The following is a 23,187-nucleotide window of genomic DNA, read 5'->3' on the forward strand; positions in this document are numbered from 1 at the left end:
AGCTAAAATCCACCTCTCTGTGTCAGCCAGCTCTCCTCCCCGGGGCCAGAGGGTTTCAGCATCAGAGCTCTCTGCAGCCACACAACTAGCCCGAGCTTGGGGGTGAACTTCTTCGGAAGACGGAGTTATTAGTCCATCTCATTTGTCAGCAGAGAAGGTTGGGGGCAGCCTTTGGTCTCTGCCCAGCTGTGTACACCCACCCCCTTTGACCCAGACGTGCTGGGGTGGGGAGGGGGCACCGCCCAATCATGCGGCTGTTATTTGTCCAGTGCTGTGCCCTCTTTACTTTTTCTTCATTTTGGGGAATAACTTCAGAAATGATGACAGATTCGAGTTAGAAGCGACCTGAGAGAGCATCTGATACAGCCTTCTATTAGAGATGAGAAAATGACTTACCCAAAGTGACACCAATAGATAATTCTAAAGTGCTTTAAACTCCAATCCTCATCATTCTGAAGTAGGTACTGTTGTCATCCTTGTTGTATAGATGAAGAAAGCAACGACAGGGAGGCTAAGTCGCTGGTCTAAGAGCTCCTAGCAGTGAGGGGAGGGGGCAAAGGATGAGCCAGGAGCCTGACTCCTGGGTTTCTGGTTTGCCCTGGGGTGCTCTTGCCCTTCCCTTCCAGGCCATAAGGGACGTCCCCACAGCTTCCAGCCATCTCTAATCTGGCAGGAGCTGCCCTAGGCTCTTGGCTTTGCCCTTCCTCGCACAGGGCCTAGCTCAGTGCTGAGCTGGCAGGAAACGCGCTTCCTGAAGCTGGGATTTCCCCATGGAGGCTGGGAGGCATCGAGCATCTCTGGCCTTAGCCTTAGGATGACTCTGCTGGGCTACCATGTGTCTCAGGAACTCACGGTAGCTGCTCGCCCCTCAGGTGGGCAGCGAGGGGGTGGCTGTGCTGCCCCTCCCATTCCTTGAAACATCACTCAAAGGGAGATGATTCTCCTCTGGTAGAAGGTGGGGTGAAGGAGAAACAGCCCTCTGGACGGTGAAGGCCTGGCCCAGCTCTGGGCCTGGGGCTGCCACAGTCAGGGCAGCAGAAGGCAGATGGGAAGGCAGCATGTTGGCCCCCAACTGCGAGGGATCCCAGCCGCCCTGAAGATTCTGGCATATCTGCGTGGAGAGGGGAGAATGGCCTGGAGGGGAGTGTGCCTAGTGTGTGTGTGTGAGTGTGTGCATGTGTGTGTGTGTGTGTGTGTGTGTGTTCTGTGTGTGGTTTGAGCCCACACAGAGCCTCGTGCTGAGACACTGCATTCCTGCTGGCTGGGCTTCCTGCTCCAGATGCATTCCTGCCCGTGTCACCACGGAGACTGCTTGGAATCTGGCCCTACATTCTCCAAATTCAGGACAAGATCTGGCAAAGGTTCCCTCACTTTACCTCCCCATCCTCTGACTTTGGAGGGAGGAAGCCACCTGATGGCCAGCCCTCCTCCTCTCCTCCCCAGGGAGGCCTGGCGTGGGATCTTCACGGGCTGTTGGACTTGGGTAAAGCAGTTCCCCCAGGCCCAGGTTTCCCTCTCTGTACCTGGGAAAGAGGAAGGGGGGGGCGGTGCTTTCCAGGAGGATAGGGTTGGGAGGGGGCAACCCAGAGAACCCAAAGCTAGCAGGGAAGAGGTTGGCCTGAAAAATCAAGGTGTTAAGAGAGGCTCTCATTCTTCCCCAGGCTTAGCTGTAGGCCTGTTTCCCAGAAGTTAGAATGTTGTAGTTCGTGACTCTGATTGCAGACGGCTCCTGCGTAGGGTGCTGGCAGAAGGGAAGGAGGGAGCAGGAGGTGGGCAGACTGTCTTCTCCCTCCCAGTTAATAACCACTTGCTCCCAACGCCTCCAGCTCCAGCTCCGGCCCCCTCCCCCAGAGGCTCAGGTGCAAGTTTGCACGTCCGCCACCTCCCTTATCTCCCTCTAGGGAATTTAGGTCCTGCTGGGATTTTTCCAGCCTGGTGGTCGCCTTCCTCAGGAGGCTGAGGTTTCCTTAGAGGCCACCATCCCATCTGGCCACCAGGCTGTCTCACCATCAGTGTCTGCCTGGGCTCCCAGCCCCCTTTCAGGGTGGTTGGGGGGTGGAATCCCACGGACCCAAAGAGTTTGGGGGCGGGGACCGGAGAGCATTTACACTTCCAGCACCTCAGGCTTGCCCTCCTGTCCCCCCTGTTTCACTTCCCCGGATCCTGAAGCCCCCTCCTCCCGCACCAGCCCCCAGCTTTAGGGTACCCGGGTGAGGAAGAGATGTGGGACGAGGAGGGGGTTCAGATCTAGCCCAGAACCCAAGGTGCTCTGCAGTTGTTGGAAAGGATCTTCCTGTGCCGGGAATCACTTCCCCCTTTCATCGCGCCAGGTTTCTGAGGGGCTGAGTGACTTGCCCCAAGGCACACAGCTGGGAGCGCGGGTACGCCGGTGTCCAGGTCCGCTCTCTTCCCTCCGCCTGCACGTGCGGCTCCATTTCCTTCCGCGCTCGCGTCCGGTCGCCGCCGCCCCCCATCCCCGCCCGGGTTCATTTCGGCGGCAGGAAGACAGACCCCGCTTGGAAACCGAGGGCGGGGTGACCCCGCGCCACGAACCAGACTGCGTCTCCGGGCAGGGCTCCCCGCTCCACGTCCGGGGCCGGCCGTGCGGGGCCGCCCGGGGCCCGAAGGACGGCAGATCGGGGCCCGCGCCCCGCCGGCACTGGGGGCGGGGCGGGTTGGGGGGGACCAGGCCCCGCCCCCGCGGCCCCTCTCGGAGCGCCCGCACACCTGCGCACCCCACCCGCCGTCCCTCCCCCATCCCCGCTGGGAGTGTCCGGGGGCCTCGCCTAGCCAGGTCCGGACGCGCACCCGACAGCGGCGCGGTGACGCCGGCCGGGATCGCTCCGTCCGGCTGCAGCGGCCACGGCCGGGGCGCCTTGTCGGGGCCGGGATTGGGGCCATGCTGGGCCGGCGGCGCGTCTTCGCCGTGGAGCCGCTGGGCGGCCGGGGTGAGTCGCCCACCCCGGGGCCGGCCGGGACCTTTGGCCTGGAGCCGACTCCCGCGCCCGGGCCCCTGTCTGCGCTCCCCGCCCCACCCAGCACAGCCCGCCCGACCTCGCTGCGCCCTCCTCGCCGCTTCCCTTAGGAAGGGCCCGGGGATCGCGCTTTGCCCGTTGGAGACCCTCTGGCTTCTGGCGTTAAACCGACCGCCACCTCCATCCCATTTCCTCCGGGTCCACTTCCCTCTAATTCCTGGTCTGGATCCTCCTCTGACCGGCCCCTGCCCCAGCCCGCAGTTGCGAAAAGCTCTCTCCGCGGCGGCGGACCCCTTTCCAAAGGAGCCGCGCAGGGGTGGACTTCCTGGTCGACTTCCTTGCCCACAGGGGCCTGGTTTGGCATCCCGTTCCAGCTCTCCCGCGTGGCGGGCAGGGAGACGAAGGCGGCCCTCCATCGTCTCCAGCCTCCGTTTCTGCATCCTTACAATCGGGGCACCCAGATCGCGGGAGAGCCTGGCACAGGCCAGGAGAGCTGTAGGAGAGGACAGCGAATGGGCGATCACGCTGCTCCTCCTCCTGCCCGCCTGGTTCCCTTTCTTCCGTTTAAATTTTTCCTTTTCAACTCTCCAAAACCTTCTGTTTCTCACTTAAAAGAACAAAAGTCCAAAATGGTTATAGCTATTGTTATTTTTACTACCCACTCCCCCCAGGAATTCCAGGATGGACTTCTTTTTGCATCCTGATGCCAGTTTGGGCCCAGGCTTCCCTCTTTGCGCCCTTCCCCCTCTCCCTGAGGCTGGGGCACAGTCATACTTCCCCATGGGGAGCAGTTGAAGAGGCTACCGCTCCCCAGTTATGGCTCAGAGGTCTTAGGCCAATCTCAGGGGCTGGAGCACGAGGGCTCCCTGGAAGAAAAAGTGCTCACCCCTCAAAGGCAGATATCACTAACAATTACTTTTGTAAAGGGAACCCCATTCTAACATCTCCCAGCCAGGGTTGGAGAGAGATCTGGGTGGGGCTGTGGCCGACCAGTCTCCTCCTGTCACCTCTGGCCCAGGACACTCCTCCTCAGGGAATGTCGCCAGCTGCCAGGAATGCCGGGGGTGTTGGGGCAGCCTGCCCAGCCTGATGACTGACTCTCCTTGCAGATGGGGCTGGCGAGGACCTGGCACGTGGTTGTGTAGTGCCTGGAGTCACCAGCACCTACAGACGGATCCCGGATGCCGCTCCAGGGTGGTTGGCAGACTCCTGCAAGGGGCATGGCAGGCTGAGAGCACCCGGGAGGCAGGTGCCACTTCTCAAACTGGCCTCCCAGGACTCAGGAGTGGAGATGGCGGTTGGGGACAGCTCCCTAGCCACCTCACCGGGCCTTTCTCAAGACTCTCTGAACTTTGAGCCCATGCGGAGCGCTGAGCCCCTGGCCCTTGGTGCCATGGAGCCTCCTGCCCACCTAAGCCGGCTTCTAGCCAGCCGTAAGCTGGAGCAGGTGCTGGAGCGGTCCCGCCAACTCCCGACTTCCTCTGCCAGCTTGTCACACTACCGCTCCCCAAAGCCACCAAGCAACCCTGAGTGTGAAATGCCCCTTTTTGGAGCAGGAGGACAGGAGGCCACTGAGGCAGAGAGTGACCTAGAGGCAGGCCTGGAAGAAGCAGAGGTGGTGAGTGCCAACTCTCAAGCGTGGGATGGAGATGACCCCGCTCCCCAACTTCTTCTCCCTGGAGCTCTCTCGGGGTGGGGCTTTCCTTACCCCTCAATGATGGGTTGTGTGAGAACGTCTTGCCTCACCCCGCCCCCAGCTGTGTGGAGGTGGGCAGGTCTGGGGCCTGCCTGGCACTTTGCCTGGCTGGGCACTGGGAGGCCAGCTGGGTGTGCGTCCCTCCTCTCACTCATCCTGCCCCCATCTGCTGGCCCCTTAGGGTGGGAGTCTGGTTGAGTTCAGAATTCTCCCCTACCTCACTACGTCCCACAGGTGGGGGGCTTGGGGCCTGAAGCCTGGGCCTGCCTCCCAGGGCAGGGTCTTCGCTACCTGGAACACCTGTGCCTGGTGCTGGAGCAGATGGCGAGGCTGCAGCAGCTCTGCCTGCAGCTGCAGACTCGGAGGGGCCCTGGGGTGAGTGAGCTGTGGGCAGTCGGGCCAGCGGGCAGGCAGGTGAGTGGGGGATGCAGAGGATGGGGGGGACCCCTGGAACCAGGACTCCCTTCAGAACAGCCTCAGTGCTCTAGCCAGGTCCTGAAAGCCCGTCTCTCCTGCGCACAGGATCCCAAAGAGAAGGAGCAGCCAGCCCTGGCGCCTTCACCTCCACCCTCTCACGCCCCAGGCAGTGAGGTACACGGGCAGTGGGAGCGGCTCAGCCAGACAGAGGAGACAGGTGAGGCGCAATTGTGTCTCTGTCTGTATCTTGCCTGCCCAGGGCCCCACAGGCAGACCCCCTGAGCTCTGGGCTTGACGAGTGCCTTCCTGTTCCTGGCCTTGGGTAACTGGATTCTCTTTCCGAAGGAGCAAGGACAGCTTCCGCCCCAAAGGTAGGGGTGCCCAGCGCCAGCCCTTCCAGGCTGTCAGAGGCCCTGGCAGAGCCAGCTCACACCTTTCCATCCTCCCAGGGACACAGGGTAGGTGAGGGATGTACGTGGGGGCAGGTGACAGGATGCGCTGGAGGTCGGGGGTGGTTGGGATGTGTGCTAGAAAACGAGAGGATTCCTGTTTGGAACAGGTGACTTGTCCTGGCTGTGGTGACAGCTATCTCTGGGAGCTTGGTCAGGGGTATGTTTTGGGGAGGGGCCCTGGGTGACCCTCTCACCCTCTGCTCAGCGGGATCTCTCCCACTGGAACAAGGTCAAGGTCCTGCTCAACCGGATCCGGTGGAGGAGCCCTCGACCTGCTGAACCCGCTGCCCCTCGTGATGGCTCTGCCCCCAGGTGAGTCCTGTGACCCAGCCCAGGGCAGAGGGAGGAGCCTGATGAGCTAGGATGCCAAGATTGTGCTGCCAGTTGTTATCTTCGTCCCTGCAAAATTTGAGAGACGTAGTCTTGGAGAGGGTGCTGGAAGAAACAGAAAGGAGTTAAAGCAGCCCATTTATGGATGAGGAGGCTGAGGACTGGGCTGGGGAGGGAAGTCATTTTCCCGAGGCCGCATGGTGAGTCAGTGGCAGAGCCAGGACCAAAAGCTGGGAAATCCTCACATAAGCCCAGCAAGCCCTCACCCCTCAAAGCTGAAACTTAGGTCACCTCCCTGGGTTTCCCCAGGAAAGCAAGGTAGGGCACACAGGATGCCACAGTGGATGCCGGGGGTTGGGGGGGTAGGGGTCTATACTGAATAATTCTCCAGGGGGGATTATCCCTGTCAATTAATATCCCCAGGCCTCCCACAATGCTTGGTCAACTCTGGGGCCATCGTTACCTTTGTTTCTTCCTCCTAGCCTAGTGCCTCCTTTCTTTCTCCACAGGATTGCATCAAGGGACCTCTCTGAAAGGCCTCCAGGCCAAACCCTCCAGAAGACCTTTATGCCATCATTAGTGGTTAAGAAGCAACGAGCAAAAAACCTTACTGTATGCTGAGACTTCCTGGTGCAGGGATGTAACCCCAGCTGGGGGGGAGCGCAGTGAAGTCTTCTTCCTCGCCCTCTGCCCTGTTGCTGCTTCTGGGCACTGCCAGGAAAAGCTGTTGATGCTCAGTTTTCTCTCTGAGGCGAGGGCTGAGTCTTTCTCCTCTGAGCAGCCAAGGAACCCTGGGTCCCTGAGAGGCCCCAAGGTGCAGCAGCTCTTGGGCTCCTCCCTGGTTGCCAGAAATCCCTGGGCTTAGGCAATGTGAACTTACTGATTCATCTGGCGTCCATGGAGTGCGTTTGGCGTGGTGATCTGTCGGGGCCCAGCGGGTTGCTGGGGACTGTGGGACTGTCAGTGTTGTGAACTGGCTGGATCCAACCATCTCTCTGGAATCATGCACTCAAAGAGTCAGTCTTCAGGGTGAGGTAACTGCAGAACGATGGACTTGACCTTCACTCCTGAGCAGGCAGTTACTGATCTGGAGTCCTCCCTTCCTCCTCATACTTGCATGGGCAGCCCCAGGACAGAGAAGGGTGCTCTCTTGGCTGCCTCTGCATTGAATCTTGCCTGAAGACTGCACCAGGGATGGGAGTCAAGGACAACATGGGGAACAGCAGAGTAATCTTCAAGGTCTATTCTCAGCTGCTTTACTCCTTACTAGCCTTTCCACGTCACAGCTGAAACCAGAGGCCCATACTAGCTTTTAGACCTTGACAAAAATCCCTTAACTTTTCTGAGCCATAGCTTCCCACTTAATCTCCCAAATGGTATAATGATGCTTGTCCTACCTACCTCACAGGCTTGTTTCGAGGGTAAAGTGAGATTAAACTGTCTCAAGGTGCTTGGTGAATGTTAAATGAATAGGAAAGGGTGTTGGAGGGAGGCTAGACTGGAGGGTGATGGGAAGGTCAGAGGGTAAGGGGGAACTGGGATTGCTAATGGAGACTAAAATGGCCAGTGATTAGCGGCAAGACTGTGAGCAAGTCATTTCATTGAAGTCTCTCAGGTTTCATAGCTGAGAATAGGACACTAATTCCTGACCTCCTTATCCCCCAAGGGTTGATGTGAGGACTAAAGGAAATGACTGTGAGAACTCTTTGTAAATGTATACCTAAATATTGTGGAGGTTTATCTTATTACATAGCCTATTAGGTTCCTAGATCTTCGTTAATTGAGAAAGGGGGAAAGTTTAGTCTCCTGCAGGTACCCAGGAGGTGTGTGTGGAGGGGTGTGCCGTCAACAGAAGGGTAGGGCTAGGGATGGTTGAATCAGACACAGGGATGTCTTCTGGAAATGGCCACTGATCATGCATCCTCCTCCTCCAGTCAGGAGGAGGTCAGCTGGTTCTTCTCCTCCTCCTCCTCCTCCTCCTCTTCCAGTCAGCTGGTTCTCTTGCTGCTGCGGTCTTGGGATCTGCCAGAATGAGGCATAGGTGCTCCCTTATGTTTGGGGCTCCAGCTCCAGCAGTCTTGGGACCAGGAACCAATTCTCCGAAGCCTGCTTTTCTAATGGGACACGTAAGAGAGGACACCACTGAGGCGCGGCTTCCTAACGCGCATCCGATCGGGGAAAGCGCACTTCCGCTCCACAGTTGGAGCGGGATGGCAGGCCGGGGTGGGGGAAGGGAGAGGTCAGTGGCGAGGAGGGAGGGACCATATCCGGGAGAGAGGCAGCTTCCGACCAGTGGTCGCGTTTCCGGAGAGGCGTTTCCGGTGGCGGCAGCAGCAGCGGCTGTGGTGGTTCCGGGTGTCTTTGTCCCCCCGGTGTCGCGGCCCTGGCCCGCAGGTGGGTTGGGGGGCCTTCCGCCGCCCCTCTGCCTCTTCGCCCCTCCCCTGGCCGAGGGGCTGCGAGGGCCGGGCCTCGAAGATGAACCGGGCGCGGAAGGGGCCGAGCCCCCCTTCGGCCTGCAAGTTCCGTCTCCCTGGCAACGGCCTCGGCCCTGGGGGCGGGCGGGAGGAGGAGAAGCCGCGCGCCCTCGTCCTCCCACGGTGGCCTGGCCGCGGCCCGGCCCGGGAGACCCGGCGCCGGCGGCTGCTGAGGCGGGCGCCGAGGGCCGGGGAGCGCGGGAGCAAGAGGGCGGGCGCGCAGCCGGATTCGCGTTCGGCCGGGCCACGGAGCTGTCTTCTCACCCGCCCGTCCGGGGAACAACGGGCCGGGCTTCCGGGGAGAGGGCCCACACCATCTCCTCTCCGGCAGCAGCCTCCTCCATTTTTCCGGGCCTTGCGTGGAGCTCTTTGGCGGATGCATTGAATGAATGAATGTCATCGGGGCTCTTTCCAACCCTCCACTCTCCCCAACCATCTGAGGGTGGCGTGGCATAGTGAGAGGAGCTCTAAGTTGTCAGGAGATCTGGGTGTGAGTCCTGGTTTTGTACCTACCTGGTTCTGTGGCCTCGGGCAAGTCTCAGTCCCTCCGAGCTTCAGTTTCCTTTTCGTTGAAAGAGCATAACAGTATCACCCACCACTAGCATTATCGTGAGGGCAGACTGGAACATTGTAATTTCTCCATTTCCTGCTCCTCTTCATATTCTCACCATCCGTCTCCTCTTTTTATTCTCAGTATCCATCTCCCCATTTTCCTTAAGATCCTTAGTTCCTTTTTTGGGGTAGATGGAAAATTTCCCTATGAGCTGTTAATTTATTTCTTTTCTGATTGAAGGTTTTCCCCCAAGACTCTGAAAGAGGACAGCATTCCCAATGTCCCAGTTTAAGCGCCAGCGGATCAACCCACTACCAGGGGGACGCAACTTCTCAGGTGATCACCTTTATCTCTACCTGGCCTAGTACTGGGAAGTGTGTGTTTTGGAGTTAGTCTTTCAAAATGTGGCTTTTGGGGTTTCCCTGGTGGAGTGCAATTTGCCGCTGACTTTTCTTAGGAAAAAACATCACCACAGTAGTTGTCAGCGAAACCCTGTGTGGGACATGCTTGGATCCACTTTGCTCTTTGGGTTTACCATTTCCTCTAGCTGAATCTAGTGCTTAAGATCGTAGGTGCAGTTTCTGGATTGCTTCTGTGTCCCAACAGGCGCAGCTTCAACATCTCTTCTGGGTCCTCCTCCTGGTTTGCTCACTCCTCCTGTGGCCACAGACCTGTCCCAAAATGCCAGGCACCTTCAGGTAGGTTGGGCATCCTATCTAGTGAGTTTCGGCACTTGGGACTACCCCGGCATGCGTGGTTGCCCGATGCTTTCATTCTTACATCACAGTGTTCATCCTTCCTGACACTCCTGTCCTTGGCCCGTCCAGAGGCGACTAGACATCTGTGACTGGGGAGTCCTAGGTTCTGGCTCTAGCGAGCTCTCTAGGGTGCTTCTTGGAATTAAAGAACTGGAAATCCTAGAAGAAGCTTATGACCCAAGAATCAGCATGACTCCCCCCCAGTAGATTGATTATGTCCACTGTACATATGCTTCCTTCTATATGTATGCTTCCTTCCATGGGAATCTCTGTGCAGTACTCTGATTGAGCTGGGAGTGGGGTGGGGTGGATAAAGATGAGATGCTAATGGCAGAGCATGGACAAATGCTCCCTATTACCTTTAAACTGCACTCTTCTCTTATAGGGTGGAGAGAAGCAGCGGGTCTTCACTGGCATTGTTACCAGTTTGCATGACTACTTTGGGGTGGTGGATGAAGAGGTCTTTTTTCAGCTAAGGTAGGCTTAAGGCTGATCGCCTTCTGGAAATGCTTATTGGATTCAGTTCTGTCACCATGCTGGTGGGTCCCCTATAATGCCATTGCTTTGCTGTTGTTATGCAAGGTGTGAGAAATCTTGATGGGAAGGGCCTCATAGGGACAGTCAGGGTGGCTTGGCCAGGGTTTCTCTCCTGACTGGGTCTCCTGGCTTGTGTGCTGGCAGTGTGGTGAAGGGCCGGCTGCCCCAGCTGGGTGAGAAGGTGCTGGTGAAGGCTGCATACAACCCAGGCCAGGCAGTGCCCTGGAACGCTGTCAAGGTGCAAACGCTCTCCAACCAGGTATTCATCTCTCCTTGGCATGTTTATTGGAAAGGGGTGGGAGGGAACCTTCCTTTGGTCAAGGGGTTGGGGCTGCATCTTTCCAAGGTAGTGAGCAGGTCAGCTATGGGATGCCCTGAATTTCCTGGTTACTGTCCTGCAGCCCCTGCTGAAGTCCCCAGCACCTCCCCTTCTACATGTGGCAGCCCTGGGCCAGAAGCAAGGGATTCTGGGAGCTCAGCCCCAGCTGATCTTCCAGCCTCACCGGATTCCCCCACTCTTTCCTCAGAAGCGTGAGTACCAGTGGCATGGATATTGGGGGTGTGGCTTTATGGGGTACTCGGGATGAATGGACTTGTAACTGTTAGGTTGCTGCTCTCAGAATAGAAGTGGGTATTTCATGCACTGGAAGAAAGGGACAGGAAAGTTGGGCAAATATTTAGGGGTTTTGAGTCACCAGCCATTTCCTTTCTGCAGCTCTGAGTCTCTTCCAAACATCCCATACACTTCATCTGAGCCACCTGAACAGATTTCCTGCTCGGGGCCCTCATGGACGATTGGATCCGGGCCGAAGGTAAGAGGATGATCAAGCAGGAAAGGAAAGGTGTTTTATTTTATTTGCCTCTAAGAGAATGTCCCTTTTTTTTTTTTTTTTTTTTTTTTGCCACCTGTTGACACTAACATTCTCCTTCTACAGCTAGATCCTAGTCCCTTTACCCTGACATAGGCTGACACATTGAGATGTATGTACAAATATCGGAACTTTATAAGCTGGTTCAGCAAGTAGGGATTTGGTGTAATTCATTTTTCAAAGTATCACATTGAATTTTTTAATATATAATTTTCCTTTTTATTTCTCGTGCGTAAGATTGAGACACCAAGAATCAAAACTATCAAGAAAATAGTAATTGTCCAAAAAAAGTAACTTTGCAGTGTATTTTTTAAATTGAAGCATAATTTACAATATTATACCAGTAGATTGGATATTTTTATATATTACGAGGTGATCACCACAATAGCTAGTTACCATCTGTCACCATACAAAGTTATTACTGTAGTATTGAGTATATCCTCAAAGCTGTATGTTACATCCCCATGACTTGTTTTATAACTGGAAGTTTGTACCTCTTAATACCTCTTCACCTATTTTGCCGATTCCCCCCAGCCTCCTCCCCTCTAGTGACCACCAGTATGTTCTCTATACCTGTGAGTCTGTTTCTGTTTTTTTATGTTTGTGCATTTGTTTTGTCTTTTAGTTTCCTCCAGTGCATAATTTAATTCTTAGTACCAAACGTGTTTCTTTAAATACACTGTACAGTTCAGTGGTGTGATAGACTGTGTATGTTGCACTCTGCCCAGAAATCCAGGTCTGTGCCGTGGACATGCAGGCATGGCCTTGTGTGGAGCAGGCGTGGTGGATTTGGGCCTTTGGGGCATCCCAGGCCATCCTGTATCATCTGTGAGCGTTGGGGACTGCCAGGAGCACGCTTCCTGTTCTCTCTGGCTCACACGTTCCTTATCCTGCCTTACTTTCTCCCTAGAAGTTTTTGTTTATATCCGTAGGGGTTACGCTCTAGACTAGTTTGCTTAAGACTTGTTCTAGTTCTGTCTGTCTTCACTGTAAGTTTTTATTATGAAAAGTTTCAAGTATAAGCATAGTAAGTAAAAAAGGATGATGAACTTTCATATATCCATCACCCAGTTTAAACAAGTATCAGTATCTGCCATTCTTTTTCATTTACTCCCTGCCTTGTACTTGATTTTTTTTTTTTTTTAAGGTAAAATTTATTTAGGTTGATGTGCACAAATCTTAGATGGACAGTTTTGACAAATGGAAAATCCTGTGTAACTCTCACCCCTATTAAGATACAGAACATTTCCATCACTCTAGAAAGTGTTCTCATGTTCTGGTTCTCTTTGAAATGAGAACTGTTCTGAGAAGGAAACAGCCCCCTATCCCAGAGGCCAGTAGATTATTACATGGGCTGAGAATGCAGTCCACTGAGAACATGTAAAAGGAGCATGGAGTTCCTCAGAGAAAAAGTTTAGGCAAAGTGATGTAGCTAGTCTCTGTGCTGAAGCTACTGTTTGTTCCCTCGGGATAGGTCACGTGAACACTAAGGAGGCGGGAAAGCTTTGATTGTGTAGGATTGTTTTCCACAGTGTCTCTGCTTGAAACACTCTTTCATTCTCGAGTTACTGGTATACGTTTTGCATACACCCATCTTCTTGGTCTTCAAAATTTCCAAGGACTTTCCACCTCTCACATTCTGTGAGTTTATTAAAGGCTTCCTTCAGAATCACAGCAGGTGCCCTCAGGGATAATGTAGCTCAAAATCACAGCAGGTGCCCTCAGGGATAATGTAGCCTGGGTGGAAATTAGTGGCTGCTATTGACTTTCTGCTTTAGGTTCACATTCAGCCTTTCTGTATAGCCAGTTGCATTTGATTGTCCTGGACATGCCAAGCCCCGTGCAAGACCTATGTTCTGTTACTTTGGCCATAATGCTTCAGTGTCATGGCTTCTCGAGAAAGGAGACATGACCATTGGGAGGGAGATATTACCATCAGTCAGTAGAGAGAATTTGCAGAGTCATTCTGCAAAGGGGGCAGTAGGAATGAGGTCACCCTGAGGGGGAACAACAATTTATAATAGAGTCACCCATGTTAGCGTTTGACTGGAAACCAGGTTTTATTTTGAACTTCAGGTTTTGGGGGGCAGGAAACAGTGTCTCCTTTGGATTGCTAATGCTGAGCTACTGCGGTTTTTAGACAGGGCTATCCAGCTGGATATACCGTCTCAGTATCCTGCTGGGGTTACGGAGATGGCTTCCACTGGTCATGCCTTATAACCTGTTCCTGACAATTCACAATAAGGGGAGAAAACTGGTCGTTGAGTTTACAGGATTCACTGGAACATCCACTTTAACTTGAGGTTGACAGCATTTACTGAAGAGTTCACTTCAGTCATGGGTGAGCTGAAGAGAGTTGTCAAAATGACTTTGGAACAGTTCTGTTAGAGACAGAGAAGCACTGACATCCCACAAGGGCAAGATTAGAAGGCAGCTTTTGGAGGGAGATGCTATGAACAAGGAAATTACCCAGGCAGAAATATGAGAAAAGAAGAACTTTGTGTTAAATATAATCAAGTTTGTTACTCAGGGGTGTAATGACTAGGGAAACAACCCAGGCAGGTCTAAAGGGAAAGAGTAGACACCTTCTGGTAAATATAATCAACTTGGCATTACCTCAGCACGAAGAATTGACAATGGATTTTATTTCCCTTGTGAGACATGGGGGTTTTTTCCCCTTATCAGTCTGGCATTTTATAATGGTCTAAAGGTTTTTTCTCTTCTATTATTTTTATTTATTGCCCCCATAACATAGTGATACTATAATAAGTGATTTATTACAAAAATGTATAAAGTAGTGCATGCTATTATATAAAGTTAAAAATACTATAAAAATATATCATTCCCTCTTTCCTTTTAAAGGTAACCATTTAAAAACTTTTAAATTAAAGTATAGTTGATTTACAATATTGTATTAGTTCCAGGTGTACAACATAGCAGTTTTACTCCATTTAAAGTTATAAAATGTTGGCTGTATTCCCTGTGCTGTGCATTACACCTTTGTATCTTATTTATTTTGTACATAGTAGTTTGTACCTCTTAATCTCTTACCCTTATCTTCCCCCCTATCCCCAAGGTAACCATTCTTAAAGACCTTTAGAAAATAATTTTGAAAAGCAAATTTACTTTCTGCCACTTTTTCCCCCCATGTTCATTTCTAGTCTTTATCTATATATCTGCATACTTTTTATAATTTAAATCTTTGAGTTCAGATTTTTTTATACGTTCTTACCGAACATCTGTTCCATATTGCACTGTAATCCTCATAATTGTTTTAATGGCTGTATGATTACTTATTTACTATAAAAATTCAGGATTGCTAGATACACACATGGTTTTTTTTTTAATATAAATTTATTTATTTATTTTATTTTTGGCTGTGTTGGGTCTTTGTTGCTGCGCGCGGGCTTTCTCTAGTTGCGGCGAGCGGGGGCTACTCCTCGTTGCGGTGCGCAGGCTTCTCATTGCGGTGGCTTCTCTTGTTGCGGAGCACGGGCTCTAGGTGCAGGGGCTTCAGTAGTTGTGGCACGTGGGCTCTAGAGCGCAGGCTCAGTAGTTGTGGCAGATGGACTTAGCTGCTCCGCGGCATGTGGGATCTTCCCGGACCAGGGCTCGAACCCGTGTCCCCTGCATTGGCAGGAGGATTCTTAACCATGGCGCCACCAGGGAAGTCCCACACGTGGTTTTCTTACTCGGCTTGAATTTTTTCTACTATATATATAACCTTTTTTCTTCTGAATTAACTTCCTTGGGATAAATTTTTAAGAGTGAAATTACTGGATCAAAGGGTTTCAGTATTTTTATGACTCTAATGTGTAGTGTTAAGGGTTTTTACTAGAACTGTCTCTTTTAATGAAACTTGACAGAACCTATAGCATGGTGCCATATGTATATATATCTTGGTAGAAAAAAAATCAGTTAAATTCTTTTTCTCATTTCAAAAAATTATATTAAATATAAGAAAATTATTCATCACTTTCATCTGTCAGAGGTATCCACCATTAATATTTTATTTCTTTTTAAAGCTTTTTTGGCACATTTGAGGCACTGTATATATAGTGTATATATAGTGTTCCATATAATTCTTCTTGTTTAACATGAATGGTTTTCTGTGTTATTAAAAGCATTTAAATATCCATCTTAATGTCTTTTATAACACTCTTATATGACTGTTAGCATGGCTTCTTTATCCATTTCTTTAAAGTTGGGGATTCAGATTGTTTCTAGTTCTTTTCAGGCCAGTATGTACTGAATCTGTATGTAACAGTGTGGTCTCTTCCTTCTGGTAATGGATCAACCTCCAGCGATGACTATGACTCCAAGAAACGCAAACAGCGGGCTGGTGGAGAGCCTTGGGGTGCTAAGAAACCAAGGCATGACCTGCCTCCTTACCGAGTCCATCTCACTCCCTACACTGTGGACAGGTGAGTGGTGAGGCTGGGGTGGGGGGTGAGACTTGTAGCTGGTAACGGTTTCTTGTGTAAGTGAGATATAGTCTGGGAGTAAGAGCGCGCGTGTGTGTGTGTGTGTGTGTGTGTGCGCGCGCGCGCGCTCATGACCTTTTTGTTTCATTTTTGTTTTTTTAATGTGACAGATTTTTTACTTCAAAATCTCAAGTTCTGACCAGCATAGCACCACTGACATGGGTGCCCTTGATAGAACTTTATGATTTGATCACCAGAAATTGTTATGCCAGGCTATAATTAAGGCTTATCAATCAAAATCCAGGTACCCAATACCAGTTATAAGTCAGGTAGAAATTGTGGGTCATAGGAACCCTGGGACTGGTTTCCCAGGGAAGCTCTAAATTATTTTTTAAGTGCTACAGCATGTATGAGGTCACTGGCCCGCAAGCTTACTTCTCACACGTAGAAACTGACTGACTGAGAAGTAGATGAGCAATTCCAGATTCCATCTAGCAGGGGAGATGCAGGGCTCCAGCTGCTGTATTAGAGATAAGGCCCCAAAGCCAAGTCCACCTAAGTCCGAGCTGAGGTGAGGGCAGCCTCCTGGCACCTCCTCCTCAAGATGGCAGGGAAGGAGGGCTGCCACTGCTCTTCCCCTGTCACCGCTTCCTCTCCCCAGGCCCAGGCAGGGCCTCTTATTCTCCATGCTGACCCACCTGCCTCCCAAGGTTAATCTGATGAGATACTGGTCCCCACATCATCACCACTGGAGGGGTGAATATAGAGCCTCCTCATGTGGTCAGAACACGACTGCTAACAATTAGCCACACACACACAGCTGTGTTTTTTTTTTTAAAACACAACTGGAAACCTATTGTACATACTGTTCAGTACTTTGCTTTTTCACTTGTCTTGGAATTTATTCCACGTTAAAGTTTATTAGACTGATCTCATTCTTTTTAGCAACTGCACAGCATTCTACTAAATGGATGGACCAGAATTTATTTAACCAGTTCTCCTTTTAGTCTTTAATTATCCTAAACATTGTTGTAATAATAAACATCCTTCTCTGTACATCTGCGTGGACAGGTGCAAGCATTTTATTGAGCTCAATTCCTAGAAATGGCGTAGCTGGCTCACAGGTCTGTCAGCCTCGACAGATACTGCCAGGCCTCTCACGGAGGCGGTGTCGGTTTACGTTCTCACACGAGGTGTGAGGCTCTTGCACCCCAGCCGTTGCCAACGCTGTGTTATCCAGCTTTGTGATCTTTGTCGGTCTGATAGGTGAAGAGTGATACCCTGATTTGAATTTAATTATGAGTGAGATTGAGCATATTTTCATGAGCTTCTAAGTCTCATTTCTTTTTCTAAGTTATCTGTTGCTGTCAGTTTTTCCAGTTTTCTCTTAGACTTGTGAACTCTGTTAGTGACTTGTGGGTTCCTTTTATATTAAGACAGTGACTCTTTTCTCTGTCACATATTGCAGATGTCTTTTTTTTTTTCCTTCCCCAGATTGACTTTATTTTGCCACTAGAGGTTGTAATATTTTAGTGGTCAAGTCTGATCCATTTTTATCTTTTCAGAAGTGTCTTACTTAGAAAGCTCTACTTTTCTCAGATTATAAAATAATCTGCTCCCTTTTTCTTTCAAGTCTTTTATGGTTCCATTTTTAAAAATAATTTAGTCTTTGCTCAATCTGGAATTCCTTGCTTTCTTCCCATAGCCCCACCTGTGACTTCTTAGAACTCCAGCGCCGTTACCGCACCCTGCTGGTTCCCTCAGATTTTCTGGCTGTGCATCTGAGCTGGCTGTCGGCCTTCCCTCTGAGCCAGCCCTTCTCCCTCCATCATCCAAGCCGCATCCAGGCATCTCCTGAGAAGGAGGCAGCTCCAGACGCTGGTGCTGAGCCCGCGCCCACAGACAGTGACCCTGCTTACAGTTCCAAGGTGAGTTGGCTGGGGTCCTGCCTCTTTGTCCCGTCGTTGGAGGCTGAGAAAGCTCTCGAGTGTCTCCTTTCTGCCGTCCCTACCAGGTACTGCTGCTCTCTTCCCCGGGGCTGGAGGAATTGTATCGCTGTTGCATGCTCTTCGTGGATGACGTGGCTGAGCCAAGGGAGACGCCAGAACATCCTCTGAAGCAAATTAAAGTAAGAACTGGAGCCCAGGGGGCAAGACTCGCTCACTGACGATGTTCGGTTCCTGCTCAGGAACTCAGAGAAACGGGGTTCCGGGGCTGAGATACCTGTCGTTTTACCAGGAGGACAGCGTGGCTGAGAGATGTTCTTTCTTATCAGAATTATGTGGGGTTCACATTCACGGGTAGAGATACCCCTCCCGCCCCCAGTGTGGCAGACCCTTTGTTCCCCACCGGCGGCAGGTTGCCTCCCTGTGGGAGACCCATGTGATTGGTTTTTCGTTTCTTACCCCTGGTCTCTTTTTGCAGTTTTTGCTGGGCCAGAAAGAAGAGGAGGTAGTGTTGGTGGGGGGCGAGTGGTCTCCTTCTCTGGACGGCCTCGACCCCAAGGGCGACCCGCAGGTGCTCGTCCGCACCGCCATCCGCTGCGCGCAAGCCCAGACCGGCATCGACTTGAGTGCCTGCACCAAGTGGTGAGTGGCTGCCCGAGCTGTTGTCTGTGGCTGCCCAGTGAGTTGGCGAGACCCAGCAGGGAGCCAGGCTTCTGCTGGGCCTTTCTGACCTGTTAGTTCCCGTCTGTCCCCTAGTCCCCGCTCATCACCCCCTCCCTCCAGCCCTTGCAGTGGTCGCCGTGGTCGTGAGCACGGCGAGGGGTGTGTAAGTGTGTTGAAGGCCAGCTGACCCTCCAAGGCTCGTCAGATGTGGCCCCCCAGCCACATTCCGTACTCCTTGTTGCCATGGCACCTCGGATAGTAATTGTCTGCTTACTTGTCTCTCCCCACTGACTAACCATTTCTTGAGGACTTGGTCTATATCTTTTATTTCTGTACTGTCAGAGCTTGGCACACAGTATGTGTTCATTAAATGCTGATTGGAAACTGAAGCCCTCACGAATGTCATGGGTCAGTACTGCATTTTTCCTTTTGCTGTGAGCAGGTGGCGCTTTGCTGAGTTTCAGTACCTGCAGCTGGGACCCCCGAGGCGGCTCCAGACCGTGGTGGTGTACCTGCCGGACATCTGGACCATCATGCCTACTTTGGAAGAGTGGGAGGCCCTGTGCCAGCAGAAAGCTGCAGAGGCAGCTCCCCCGCCCCAGGAGGTGCCAGTGGTGAGGCTGAGCCTTACGAACACGTGGGGAAAGTAGGGGCCCTAACCCCTGGACCCAGTTGGTCATAGCTCTTGACTTTTCGTCACAGGAAACAGAGCCTACAGAACAGGCAGCTGATGCATCAGAGCAGGCAGCAGACACCTCTAAACAGAATGCAGAGAATCCGGAGGTCACTGCACAGCAGGAAATGGACACCGATCTCCCAGAGGCCCCTCCACCCCCTCTAGAACCTGCTGTCATGGCACGCCCCAGCTGTGTAAACCTGTCCATCCATAGTATCGTGGAGGACCGGAGGCCAAAAGAAAGGATCTCTTTTGAGGTAGGTGTAGGAGTCTGGGGGCTGTGGGGCAGGGCGTATAGGATGGCGGGGTTTGGAACACCCCATTTTTTGATGCTCGTGACCCCTTGTTGCCTCTTCCACCAGGTGATGGTGTTGGCTGAGCTGTTTCTGGAGATGCTGCAGAGGGATTTTGGCTATAGGATTTATAAGATGCTGCTGAGCCTTCCTGAAAAGGTCGTGGCCGCACCTGAACCTGAGAAGGAGGAGGCGGCCAAGGAGGAAGAAGCAGTCAAGGAGGAGGCCAAGGAGTCCAAGGATGAGGTACAGAGTGAGGGCACAGCTGCCGAGTCAGATGCCCCGCCGGTGAGTACCTCTGCCCCCGTGCACGGGCACTGGGGCTGCACATGGTAATGCTGAACAGAACTGGGGCGCTGTGTGGCACCAGCGCTGCTCAGAGTGCTTTATGGGTCTTCTCTCATCACCCCTCGCTCACTGCGCGCGCGCGCTCTGTGGCCCTGGTGTGACTCAGGTGAGGGGCGCTTAAGTCTCACACGTGGCCACACAGCCCAGAGGTGGTTGGTGTACCTGGGAGAAGGGAGGCGGGCCTGGAGCAGTGAAGGGAAGCGTGGTTGACACGGCAGCGCGGAAGTCTCCGTTAATAGGAACGCTTTGATGGGTACGGGTGTTTTGATTACCTGACGGTTAACTAGAACACTGCATTTTCTTAAACATTTCTAAAGCACGTGGGTCTTCTTCCTGCCTAAATACTGTCAAGTAAACAAATTTCTTACGGGACTGAGACTGACTCTTGAGGAAAATCCCAGGTGTCTGGAACTCGCCCTGGTCTGCTCTGTGACCCCCATGTAACGAAGTATGTTAAATGAGACGTTGCATATGCGCCTTCGGCGCGGTGCCTGAACGCGGCTGACGCACAGATGTTAACCGTTGTTATTGTTGGTAGTCACAGGGGCAGTTCCTCTCATCATCTTGGTCTGCTTCTCCTAGAAGGAAGACGGGCTTTTGCCCAAACCCCCATCTTCTGGGGGAGAGGAAGAAGAGAAACCCCGGGGCGAGGTGTCCGAGGACCTCTGTGAGATGGCCCTGGACCCAGAACTGCTGCTCCTGAGGGACGATGGGGAGGAGGAGTTCGGTATGTCTGGCGCCTGCCCTGGGTGGCGGCTTCCTGGCTCTGTGGCTCCCGTTCTGGCTGTGTGTGGAGCCAGTCCGGGCCTGTGTGCTCCCGGCTCCAAGTTCATCTCGGGCTTTCTGTAGCAGGAGCCAAGCTGGAGGATTCCGAGGTCCGGTCGGTTGCCTCGAATCAGTCAGAGATGGAGTTCTCATCCCTTCAGGACATGGTGAGACCTCTGTGCCTTTCTGGGTCTCAGTGACAGGGAAGCTTAGCAAGGCCTCTGCCTCACTCCTGGGAAAGGGGTGCTTTTCCTAAATGACCTTTGGCATCGTCTGATTGACGAAAGACAAAAGGTGGTTCTTGGCTTATGGGATGGCATGCTCGTAGGATCGAGGAGAGCACTTCCGTATCTCCATCAGGGCGGATCTGAGCGAGCTGTCTGACCTGGGAGCACCCAAGGTTCCTCTGTGTGTGACAGCCCCTGGGGCGAAAGTGCCCCAAAGAGGCCTTTGGTTACAGGCCAAGGGACTTGCCTGGCCCAGGGTCAGGTCTCTAACTGGAAGGGTGTGAGTGTGTCAGCCAAGCTGCTTGATTTTTTTTTTTTTAGACTTTTCTTTTTATGTTGGAGTATAGCCGATTAACAATGTTGTGGTAGTTTCAGGTGCACGGCAAAGGGACTCAGCCATACATGTACAAGTATCCATTCTCCCCCAGACTCCCCTCCCATCCAGGCTGCCACATAACACTGAGCAGAGTTCCCTGTGCTGTACAGGAGGTCCTTGTTGGTTTTCCATTTTAAATATCAAGCGGCTAGATTTTATAAGGGCTTCGTCCTGGGTGATTTAGCATCAAGGGACCTGTTTGTAAATCCTGTTCATCCTTGTTTCTCTTTTAGCCCAAGGAGCTGGACCCCTCTCCTGTGCTCCCTCTGGACTGTCTTCTTGCTTTTGTCTTCTTTGATGCCAACTGGTGTGGCTACTTGCATCGGCGAGACTTGGAGAGGATCCTGCTTACCCTTGGGCTCCGGCTCAGCGCAGAGCAGGTGCCTTCTCATGCCCCGCCCTAGGCCTCTCTGAGATGCCTCGCCTGACATCCTTGTGTGCACGCGCGGCTCGGGATGCTGTGGTTCTAGGTTCTTGCACGGTATTGTGGGGGGACTTGCACCTTCTCATCCGTGGGCATCTTGGGTGTGTGCTTCCTACAGGCCAAACAGCTGGTCAGCAGGGTGGTGGCCCAGAACATCTGCCAGTATCGGAGCCTTCAGTACAGCCGCCCGGAGGGCCCGGACGGGGGGCTCCCTGAGGAGGTGCTCTTCGGTGCGTACTGTGCTCTGCGGCCTTCTGGGGACGGCGGAGCAGGCTGCTTTCTCCCGGGACCATCCCTGAGTCTTTTCACGGCCCTTCTAGGAAACCTGGACCTGCTCCCTCCTCCTGGGAAGAGTGCCAAGCCGGGCGCTGCCCCTGTGGAGCACAAGGGCCTGGTGTCCCACAACGGCAGCCTCATCAACGTGGGGAACCTGCTGCAGCGTGCGGAGCAGCAGGACAGCGGGCGGCTCTACCTGGAGAACAAGATTCACACACTGGAGCTGAAGCTGGGTGAGTGGCTGGCGGCGCGGGGGCCTGTCGCGGCCGGGCGCAGACGCGAGGAGACGAGCGGGAGGCCCGCCCCTCAGCCCCTCAGGCCTGGAGGCCTCTCGCCCTACGCTCCCCTCCTTAGCTTGGCAGTCTTTCCTGTCTTCCCCCGCCAGAGGAGAGCCATAACCGCTTCTCAGCCACTGAAGTGACGAATAAGACACTGGCCGCAGAGATGCAGGAGCTGAGAACCCGGCTGGCCGAGGCTGAGGAGACGGCCCGGACGGCGGAGCGACAGAAGCACCAGTTTCAGCGGCTGCTACAGGAGTTCCGAAGGCGCCTGACCCCCCTGCAGCTTGAGGTGCAGCGGATGGTTGAAAAGGTGAGCCTCCTGGGAGAGCCGGCCGCCGGGCGGGGAGGCTGGGTCAGGGCAGCCGGCACGGGGCCGGGCCCAGGTTCGCCTTGCCTCCGCCTCTATCCGCTAGTTTCTTATGGAATCGATCAGTCAGCAGCTGGCACCCTGGAGTCTCCCAGGAGGAAGTGCTCAGTAGTCCTCGGCTCTCGGCCCTTCCTCTGAGTCCCGATTCTCGTTACATCTGTTTCAAACAGGCAGACAGCTGGGTAGAGAAGGAGGAGCCAGCACCTAGCAACTGAGGGGCCTGGTGCAGGAGCTGCCATCCTGTGAGGTCAGCGATGGAGCCTGCTGAAGTTAGAGCCCTTTTGGTTCTAGAAAGAAGCTGGAGCAGGACCTGGGAGCCATAGGCAGGGGTGGCTGACCCCTGCGCTCGGCCTCTGTAGAGGAGCTCAGGCCGTCAGGGTGGGGTCTGTCTGTGCCGTGTGGGACGGATGAGTGAGGAAGCCGGTTCCACTTGCAACTAAATCCAACATCTTCTGCACCCCTCGAATGTCATTTTGCCCTCTACCTTGGGATTCCTCCTGGGGCCCTTTCGTCTTGTGCTTTCTCCTGTCCTCTTCCAGTTTAGAATAAGACGGGAGGAAAAGGCTTTTTGAGTCTGTTATAAGGTCTGATGCCAATAAACTGAAGAAACAGACGCGGAAGCTGGCTGGGGGTAAGAGCCCCTTCCTCCGGATGGCACAAATCCTGCCAGGTTACAGGAGCAGGTTCTGGGGGGAAGGGTCTCCCGCGGCCACCGCAGGAACGGAGTCAGTCAGTGCTAGCGAGCGTTCAGCGTTGGGCAGTGTTTGCCAGTGAACACTGCGTTCCAGCCACCCCAGACTTGCCAGAAGAAACCAGCACCTCTTTTCCCTGGCTCCCCGTGTTCAGAATGTGGTATTGGCTCTGGCCCAGCCTTTTCCCTGTTCCCCGTAAGTCTCGCCTCTTTCCATAATCCGTGGTTTCAGTTTGACTTTGTATATAAAGTGTTCTGTTTTTTTTTTTTTTTTTTGGCTTTTTGTTTTTTAAATAAACCAAAGTCAAAACAAACTAAGTGTCCTCCGTAACTCTCGCCTCGCCCCTCTTCTAGGTCTGCCTGTGCTCC

General features: G+C 53.0%; 2 protein-coding genes across 13 annotated transcripts; both read left to right on the top strand.

Moving 5' to 3' along the window:
• Positions 1 to 2,696: 2,696 nt before the first annotated feature.
• Positions 2,697 to 7,286, top strand: C9H8orf58 (chromosome 9 C8orf58 homolog). Of its 6 annotated transcripts, none has more exons than XM_061199411.1 (7): positions 2,704 to 2,948; positions 4,085 to 4,593; positions 4,906 to 5,046; positions 5,194 to 5,305; positions 5,434 to 5,546; positions 5,746 to 5,852; positions 6,380 to 7,286. In XM_061199411.1, exons 1-7 carry the CDS (start codon positions 2,900 to 2,902, stop codon positions 6,489 to 6,491), a joined length of 1,143 nt encoding a protein of 380 aa, XP_061055394.1. In that variant the 5' UTR covers positions 2,704 to 2,899; the 3' UTR covers positions 6,492 to 7,286. The 6 variants fall into 6 exon arrangements, with proteins under 6 accessions (XP_061055393.1, XP_061055391.1, XP_061055390.1 ...); XM_061199412.1 differs by having other exon boundaries at positions 2,705 to 2,948; positions 5,770 to 5,852; XM_061199410.1 differs by having other exon boundaries at positions 2,697 to 2,948; positions 4,906 to 5,305; positions 5,434 to 5,459.
• Positions 7,287 to 8,142: 856 nt separating this feature from the next.
• CCAR2 (cell cycle and apoptosis regulator 2) lies at positions 8,143 to 23,110 on the top strand. Of its 7 annotated transcripts, none has more exons than XM_061200692.1 (21): positions 8,146 to 8,264; positions 9,138 to 9,233; positions 9,504 to 9,595; positions 10,041 to 10,132; positions 10,337 to 10,451; positions 10,594 to 10,723; positions 10,908 to 11,004; positions 15,366 to 15,485; positions 17,191 to 17,413; positions 17,500 to 17,613; positions 17,910 to 18,073; positions 18,537 to 18,708; positions 18,797 to 19,027; positions 19,133 to 19,351; positions 19,994 to 20,138; positions 20,264 to 20,343; positions 21,013 to 21,159; positions 21,322 to 21,433; positions 21,524 to 21,712; positions 21,865 to 22,070; positions 22,298 to 23,109. In XM_061200692.1, exons 2-21 carry the CDS (start codon positions 9,176 to 9,178, stop codon positions 22,340 to 22,342), a joined length of 2,751 nt encoding a protein of 916 aa, XP_061056675.1. In that variant the 5' UTR covers positions 8,146 to 8,264; positions 9,138 to 9,175; the 3' UTR covers positions 22,343 to 23,109. The 7 variants fall into 7 exon arrangements, with proteins under 7 accessions (XP_061056673.1, XP_061056671.1, XP_061056672.1 ...); XM_061200691.1 differs by having other exon boundaries at positions 8,147 to 8,264; positions 20,261 to 20,343; positions 22,298 to 23,108; XM_061200690.1 differs by having other exon boundaries at positions 8,143 to 8,264; positions 19,133 to 19,309; positions 21,322 to 21,712; positions 22,298 to 23,110.
• The last annotated feature ends 77 nt before the right edge of the window (positions 23,111 to 23,187 follow it).

Source organism: Eubalaena glacialis, chromosome 9 (assembly GCF_028564815.1).
Source record: "Eubalaena glacialis isolate mEubGla1 chromosome 9, mEubGla1.1.hap2.+ XY, whole genome shotgun sequence".
In the NCBI taxonomy this organism is placed as follows: Eukaryota; Metazoa; Chordata; class Mammalia; order Artiodactyla; family Balaenidae; genus Eubalaena; species Eubalaena glacialis.

What these genes read in the sequence shown, in the direction of transcription:
- C9H8orf58 (XM_061199407.1), top strand. Translation starts at nt 2,900, where the DNA reads ATGCTGGGCCGGCGGCGCGTCTTCGCCGTGGAGCCGCTGGGCGGCCGG. An exon ending in GGAGCCGCTGGGCGGCCGGG is followed by an intron (nt 2,949 to 4,084) that starts GTGAGTCGCCCA and finishes CTCTCCTTGCAG; the next exon opens with ATGGGGCTGGCGAGGACCTG. An exon ending in CGTGATGGCTCTGCCCCCAG is followed by an intron (nt 5,853 to 6,379) that starts GTGAGTCCTGTG and finishes CTTTCTCCACAG; the next exon opens with GATTGCATCAAGGGACCTCT.
- CCAR2 (XM_061200685.1), top strand. Translation starts at nt 9,176, where the DNA reads ATGTCCCAGTTTAAGCGCCAGCGGATCAACCCACTACCAGGGGGACGC. An exon ending in TTGAGTGCCTGCACCAAGTG is followed by an intron (nt 18,074 to 18,536) that starts GTGAGTGGCTGC and finishes TGCTGTGAGCAG; the next exon opens with GTGGCGCTTTGCTGAGTTTC. An exon ending in TCCGGCTCAGCGCAGAGCAG is followed by an intron (nt 21,160 to 21,321) that starts GTGCCTTCTCAT and finishes TGCTTCCTACAG; the next exon opens with GCCAAACAGCTGGTCAGCAG.